The sequence below is a fragment of the Fragaria vesca genome, unplaced genomic scaffold (assembly GCF_000184155.1).
Source record: "Fragaria vesca subsp. vesca unplaced genomic scaffold, FraVesHawaii_1.0 scf0513018, whole genome shotgun sequence".
In the NCBI taxonomy this organism is placed as follows: Eukaryota; Viridiplantae; Streptophyta; class Magnoliopsida; order Rosales; family Rosaceae; genus Fragaria; species Fragaria vesca.
Genome location: NW_004443419.1, coordinates 254,503 through 262,098, shown reverse-complemented (window position 1 = coordinate 262,098; position 7,596 = coordinate 254,503). Strand labels below are relative to the sequence as shown.

Sequence of the window (7,596 nt, the reverse complement as noted above, 5' to 3'; positions counted from 1 at the left end):
TAGCTCCTTTGGCCTTTCTCTTGGCTCTTATTCCAATCTCGTGAAGGTTTGAGTATGGTTGTTATTAGGTTGAATATATTGCTATTCTTAATTGTTAGAATTAAAATTGGGGAGAGCACAGATATTCTCTGACAGTAACAATGCCAGTAGGTTTATACTTGCACTGATGCAATGGGTTATCCTTAGTTCCTTACAATAGTAACATTCTTTCTCTCATAAACACATCAACCTTATCTAGAACACATTTATGTTTCATTCTGCTTTTCCCTAAGATTTAGGAGCAAACCTTGTTTACTTATTGCAACTTCAACTTGTAACCTGCAGAAGATCAGGTGACCAGGCGGAAACGCTTCTATGATCATCAAGTAAGATAAGATTATTCCAAATGGGCTCCAATTTTGCATCAACAGTTCCCCATGATGAAGTTATTGGAGGAGATGCAGATAACATTGATAGGCTAGGACTGCAACAGATAACTTTGCGAACGCTAATAAATTTGGGGAAGGTGGATTTGGGCCTGTCTATAAGGCAAGGCATCAGTTTCATACTTCAACAGTTTACATTGTCAATAATGGAATGTTTCAAACAAGAGTTCACATGATAGTCCAGATTTACACAACAGAAGATGAATAATAGCCTGATGCATTAAAAGCTTCAAGATGGCTTAAGAGAGGGAGAAGATGTATTGAAAAATACAAAACACAATGGAATGTTTCATACTTTAACAGTTTACATTGTCAATAATGGAATGTTTCAAACAAGAGTTCACATGATAGTCCAGATTTACAACAGAAGATGAATAATAAGCTGATGCATTAAAAGCTTCAAGATGGCTTAAGAGAGGGAGAAGCTGTATTGAAAAATACAAAACACAGTGTTGACAGTGGGATTTGAACCCACGCCCTTTCGGACCAGAACCTTAATCTGGCGCCTTAGACCAACTCGGCCATATCAACATTGTTGTTTATTTTGTTAATTTAAGCTATATAAACTTACCAATCGAGGATCAGCCGTGGACAATCCTATATTTTAAGATTTGACTCCCACAGTGACATTCCAACCAAGAAACCATAGTTTTGAACTTTTGATTTTGTCGATTCAGCCGAGAAGCAGACCAACCATAATAATCACAACACTTCTCTCTTATTTTTTTTCCCAGATCTAATAGGATACAATCCTTGAATGTTTTCAGCTACCAAATACCAACAAGATCTTTTCGATTCATAGTTAGACCATCTCTAACCATAGGCTAAAAAGCCAAATTTAGCCTATGTTTACTCCCATCATAAGCTAAATTACATTTTCCAAGATAAAAAATTTAGCTTGAGCTATTTGGTAAGCCAAATTTGGCTTATGAAGTTTGTAAACTAAAATTAAATGTTATTTTATTCAACTTTACATTTCTCCTTTTAATTTACACTATCATCAAAATTAAAAATTCGTTACTCACAACTATCGCGATGATCTCGACTAGATCTTTCATATGAGCTCCGTATCGAATATATTTATATAATATTTTTTTTATGAGTAATTATTGATTTAAACAAATATATGAGAAAATAAAAATAAATGGCTTTACCTTTGGATTTAGCTTATAGTGGGAGTGTTTTTTAAAGCCAAAAGGCTATAAATTTGGCTAAGGATTTAGCTTACGGTGGGAGACTCTTGTAAGTTAAAAAAAGATTCCACAGAATATTTTTGTTTTATAGATTAAATTTGGCTAAGAATTTAGCCTACCATGGAAGATGCTCTTATGGCTCCGAACAAACCCATTCCAACCCTACTACAAAAGCAACATAGATTTCAGTGTTCATAAAAGGCATCTCACATTATAAAGGAGGCAAATAATTAAAGAGAAAACCACATGCAAGCTCTACTATTCTAATCTGTCTGCCCGTTTCAATATCCTTCCAAAACAACACAACCCATCATTCTACCCTACTCACCTTTCCTCACCACACCAATTATTCACTACCGGCTAGTGGCTGCCGGAATCAGCTACGGTTGCTCTAACGGTCTCAAAAGCAAAGCCACTACGCCCATCATCAGAATATTAAACAAACCCAGAAAGATTCAGAACCATCAACAAGTGGATTCCACATTCCTCAGTGATCATTGTTTCATTATTATGCTTCTGACCCCATTTCTGATAAAGAAATGACTTCTCCTATGGCTAACCTCAGAATCAACAATAACAAATCTGCTGCTTTCATAAAGCTTAGAGCTGCAAAGTATACAACTTTTTGCTTCACTGACTAGGACAACTCCCTCAACCCAATTTTTTTTTTTACTGTACTTCTGGATGTAACAAAGAGTACATAAAAAACTTACCCTTATGGCATTTTAGTTATCACAAGGCACCAACAGTATGAAACTATGAGTTAATGCACAGGTGCCAAGATTTAAAAGCCTAAAACAAAAGCTTCACGGGCCAACTGCAGAAAATTTTAAACCTATTCAGAGGGAAAAGAGAGCTAGACACCTCATGTTGATGTTCTTACAGAAGAAAAAGATCACACACCAATCTTGTCACTTAGCAAAACATGTAGAGCTGTATTACCAATAGCAGCTGCAGGTTCCATTTCTGTTTTGGCCCTTTCTGTTGTTTTTGTCCCCACCAACCACTTTCTCCTCACATTCACCCTTTTAAGCCTTGCATACCTCTTCCCCAACTCTTTACTCTATTTCCATCCCCTTTTCCTTTCCCAAACTCAAGCACACATTTATTGAAGTTCTACTATTCTGAACTAGATTGATTACCATATCATCATTAATTATGGCTTCCTTTGTGTCCTTCATGGCAATGTTCATGATTTTCATGGCTTATTCTTCTTCTTCATTAGCTACAAAGATTTCCTCAATCTCTGCAGCACCTGCAGTTTTACCAGGTACTCCAGCTCCACTATCTTCATCTCCGGCTTTATCCCCAGATATTTCTCCTTTGTTTCCCTCACCTTCTGGTGTGCCACTTTCTCCAAGTGAGTCATCACTGCCCACAATCCCATCAAGCCCCAGTCCCCCAAACCCTGAAGCTACTGTTGCTGCTCCTGAACCAGAATTGGGGTTTTCACCATCTGGGGCTCCTATGCCCACTTCTCATTCAGTTTCTGTTACTTCATTAACTCTGCCTCTACATGGATTATTCATTCTTGGGTTGGTGGTTTTCTGTATATTGCAGGTTTCTGGTGTTTGAGAGATTGATGTAATCTTGGTTGAACTGGAAAAGCTTCAATTATTATGTAATAGTGGTTCACTTTATGTCTGTAAACTATTTTGGTAGTATATAGAATGCTTTAGTGTGATCTTTAGGGTAAATGCAGTGTGTGTCATTCTTAAGAATTGTGATAGGATATTGTATCCAACAGAATTCAGAAAAATAAAAGCTGTACCTTCAGTCTTTTAATTTGTTGTTCTCATTCTCTATCCTTATTTTCATATCATCTCACTCTCTACTCTATCCATGAATCTAAATCACGAAAGCATAAATGACCATTGTGTCTGCTGCATAGATGGATATACTTCAGATGAGTTCCATGAACTAACAATAAATAATGAAGACAAGGGGTACTATATTTATACCAATGTAATCGAGTTACAATCAATGCAGAATAGCACACAAACAACATAGGGAATCTGAGCAAGTCTTTAAGGGAAATACTAGAATCCTAATATAAATTACAGGGGAAATTCCCCGATATAGACATTTATATAAACTGTGGCCTAAAACTTATACTAATTGCAAGCATGTTAATACACCCCTAGAGTGCAACAATTGGAGCATGAGACTTTGGGGACCTGTTAAACAACTTCCCTAGAAATGTACCCTTTAGTTTGTTAAACTCAAAGTAGGGACTCGAATTATCTGCTGATTCTCGGGCAAGATACTTCCTCAGTCTCACATTTTCCTGTTTGTAAACATCCACAGCTACACTCAACTGTCTTATTACCTCTCTCTTCTCATCATCTTTCTGCTTTAGCTGATCCTTCTGAATTCTATTCTCCTCCTGAAGCCTCTCTAATTCTTCCTTTAACTTCCTCACTTCATCCTTACTAACTCCACATGAAACCTTCTCTTCTGTTACTTTATCAACTGGGGTTTCATCCTCCAGGTCAGGATCATCAACTTCAGACTCAGTGTACTCCTCAGGTTCACAGGTTTCGGAGAGGCTATCATAGGTTTCATCCACTACACTCATCGACTTCTCTGAATGGCATTTGGTTGAGAATGGAGACCCTAATGTTGTCAAGAGGCGACTTCCTGAATCAGACTTAACTAGATCAAATCTCTCAGCCAATGACCTGTGAGCTCGATAAAATTCTTCAACCATGCCAATTAGCTGCGGTCGCTTCTTGTAATACATCTCTGCACGTTGCGCAAAGGAATCTGCATCTTCCTGAATGAGCTTTAGCATGGCCTCCGTATTCTTCTCTAGCTCTGCCATTAAAGAAGAAAGAACATTTAGTGAAGTGATAGTGGTACACTTCAAATAGAAAATGATACTATACCATACGACCTTCTTAGCAAAAACTATCAAATTCTAATGTAACATCACTTTGGTGCCTGCAGCTTTAAAGTTGCTGAATAACAATAAAACAGGATGCAAACAGAGAGAGAAAATAATATTGGGCACATTAATAATTCTAATTTTGGAGTCCCACATACATGTTCTTTGTTCTAACGGAATCAATAATATGTGCCTAAGGAAGGTTCTTTCAAAAACAACTATTTTTCCAGTAGGTCCAAAACATGATGATGCCATAGATATCATATCTCAAGCTAAAGAGAGATCAACTAAAAGGTAAATACCAAAAGGGTTTTCTGTGGAATGTGGACCTCTGTTAAACTGCGGTGAGGACCACCATGGAGAACACTATGCATACCACTATTGCATTCTATACAATAATCACAACATTGACTTCATATACCCAGAAGGCTAGAACCAGAGCCATGACAATAAGATATAGTACACCTCTGGTTGAAGGAACATCGTTAATTTTACCAGCCATCCAGCCCTATCACCAACAGTCCTAGTCTACCAACCCATTGTCGTAGGGGACCTCAAGCCTCAATGATCAATTAGTCCTAACACGAAGTTAAGCAATGTTATTAATTTGTCCCTTCACATATTATTAGCACTTAAAAAATCAAAGCACATCTACAACAAAAGTTTTCTAAAATTGGTTATTGTACTCATCAGGAGTTGCCAATGGGATAGTAAACCTTGAAATGCCTGAGCTCAGCTAAGCAAGAAAGTTACAAAAACGTAATATAAACAAAGGTGGAACTTCCCGCCTGCCACGATGTTTTATCCAAGAAACATATTATATCAAAATTAACATATATACAGACCATAACTAAGCATTTCTCATATTGCAAAGCTTAAACTACCTTTTGTATTCATCCGCATCAATCTTTTTTTATTGTTTCCCATATTTTATTGGGAAGGATGATCAGTTAACCTATTTTGACTCTTAACCTTTGGTAAACAATAAACTAATGTATTGAACTTTGTGACTAATTTCTTACATAATCAAAGAGCAATTCTATATTTACACAACGGCACTTAGTTATCAACTACACACCCACCAGTTTACTCAAATTACAGATAAGCTGAACAATTTTCCTATTGTACTTAACCTCAGAACACAGATCATGAATTTCACTCGTAGAATTGAAGATGAACAATTTGACACCATTCAGTTTAAACTTTAAACTACAAACTTTAAACTACACCACTAGGGAATCAGTTCCCAATCTCACCCACCAGTCCCCCCTTATTCTGTTCACTCATTTCACCTAAAAGCTTCAAACTTTACACACAATGTGACCAGGGTCCCCATTCCCCACCGCTAAAAGTCTAAAACTTTAAAAAAAAAATAAATAAATAAAATAAAATAAAAAAACCCAACTTTCAAATCCCAGAAGCTCAAAAACAACATTAACGGTCAGAATCACAACCCCTTTTCCACAACAACATCTAAATAAACCCTAAAAACATTGATCTAGAACAACAAACAAGAACAGAGACTGTACCAGCCAGAGTCGACTGAAGCCATGGAGATCTTCTCGAGTTGCTTCGACTGTCAAACAACCAGTAGTGCGACGCCTGCTGCTGCCTCTTCATCATCTTCTTACCTTCAATTCAACCCCAAAACACTTGAAAATCTCATCAAGATTTTTACACCAAATCCAACCACCCAAAATCAAAAAAACAACCCAAGAATTGAAAAGCACCGAATTTCAAAACCCAGGTTTTAGAAATGAAAATTAAGCAGAGAAGAGAGTACCTGGGGTTTCAAAGAGGGCTTAGGGATTTGAATCTCTCTCTCTCTCAAACATTACCTTCTTCTCACCTCAGAGACAGTGTGAGAGAGAAGCTGCGAGTTTAAATGCTGATTCCTCGGCCCCTGCGTAATTGTTTTGTCATTATATCAACACTTCAGCCAATCACATCTCGACACGTAATACCCCACGCTTTGGGGTTATCACTATATTACAAAATTTGGATACCTTACCAAAGGAGGAGGATTCAAAAATCTAGCAATTTACGAAATTGCTTAATTTTTTGCTCTTTCCTTGTTGGGAATGTGGAGGGGCATTTTGGGAATTTAGGGGGGAGGTACACTGTATTAGTGGACTGAAATCTAGCTGGAGTGTTTCAGTGAATCGAGGGTGGGGGAGCGTTAGTTGCGGGCCCACGTTCAAAGTAGGAAAAGGAGGAAGGTGCTTGCAATTCGTAACGGTCGAAGAGCTCGTGCCACGTCATGTGTGAGTGGGAGTCAAAGTCTTTGGGTTTTTGAATGATGGGTGTGATTATGAATAGTTAATCACGGGTTTAGAGGAATGTTTGCTAATCACTGATTTAAATGGAAGCCACACTAGAGTTATAATGGACTGATTTATTAGTATCTGAAATTGGAGTATGAATTCATGGAATCATGGGTTATTGACTTATTCAAAAGTAACGAGGGATTTGTTTGGTAAAATAATTTGTGTTTTTGGAAATATATAGGTGTGACTTTGGATAATTATGGAAGAAATGGAGGCAACTTTGGTATGAAACTATGAATGGTTGATACATATATGTGAGCTTAAAAGTTCTTGTACAATGCATGAGATTTTTCACTCGTTCTTAACCAATCATATTTTTAGAGAAACAAACTTTACTCATAATCTCTTAATACACACCATTTACTTAATATATTACTTATCTAGTATTTCATTTCAATATTATACTAAATACACATCCTAAAATGCTTACAATACCCTCAATATCTAAAACTAATAATAATCTTTCATTTAATATAATTATTATATATTTACTATTCACAACTCTCTTTACGTATTCTCTTTTATTTTCTATCATTTTTTTTTTGATCGGGTTAGAAATTTTTTCTTGATATTTTTTAATTTATAATCAAAAGAGTTTGAACTCCAAATCTCCAATATAACATTAATCGGCTAGAATTTAAAAAAAATAAAAAATATTGAACATACATTAACTTTTTTCAAAGTTAAGAAGTATATGCAATAGCAATAAAAAATAGTTTTTTGTCTGCAAGATAAAAACTAAAGTTGATAAAAATGAAAAAAAA

At 36.3% G+C, this 7,596-nt stretch overlaps 2 protein-coding genes and 1 non-coding gene across 3 annotated transcripts; 1 reads left to right on the top strand and 2 right to left on the bottom strand.

Moving 5' to 3' along the window:
* Window positions 1–875: 875 nt before the first annotated feature.
* TRNAL-AAG lies at window positions 876–956 on the bottom strand. Its single transcript has one exon. It is a non-coding gene; the product is annotated as a tRNA-Leu (tRNA).
* A 1,608-nt stretch (window positions 957–2,564) lies between these two features.
* Window positions 2,565–3,415, top strand: LOC101309991 (classical arabinogalactan protein 26-like). The gene has a single exon (XM_004309649.1). The coding sequence runs from the start codon at window positions 2,777–2,779 to the stop codon at window positions 3,191–3,193; it is 417 nt and encodes a 138-aa protein (XP_004309697.1). The 5' UTR covers window positions 2,565–2,776; the 3' UTR covers window positions 3,194–3,415.
* Window positions 3,416–3,565: 150 nt separating this feature from the next.
* Window positions 3,566–6,357, bottom strand: LOC101309696. The gene is made up of 3 exons (XM_004309648.1): window positions 6,289–6,357; window positions 6,035–6,136; window positions 3,566–4,435 (listed from the first exon to the last, which is right to left on the bottom strand). Exons 2-3 carry the CDS (start codon window positions 6,126–6,128, stop codon window positions 3,759–3,761), a joined length of 771 nt encoding a protein of 256 aa, XP_004309696.1. The 5' UTR covers window positions 6,129–6,136; window positions 6,289–6,357; the 3' UTR covers window positions 3,566–3,758.
* Between the last annotated feature and the right edge of the window lie 1,239 nt (window positions 6,358–7,596).

Coding starts and splice junctions, on each gene's coding strand:
- LOC101309696 (XM_004309648.1), bottom strand. CDS start 6,128: ATGATGAAGAGGCAGCAGCAGGCGTCGCACTACTGGTTGTTTGACAGT. Junction 4,436..6,034: donor GCTTCAGTCGACTCTGGCTG/GTACAGTCTCTG, acceptor CTTTAATGGCAG/AGCTAGAGAAGAATACGGAG.
- LOC101309991 (XM_004309649.1), top strand. CDS start 2,777: ATGGCTTCCTTTGTGTCCTTCATGGCAATGTTCATGATTTTCATGGCT.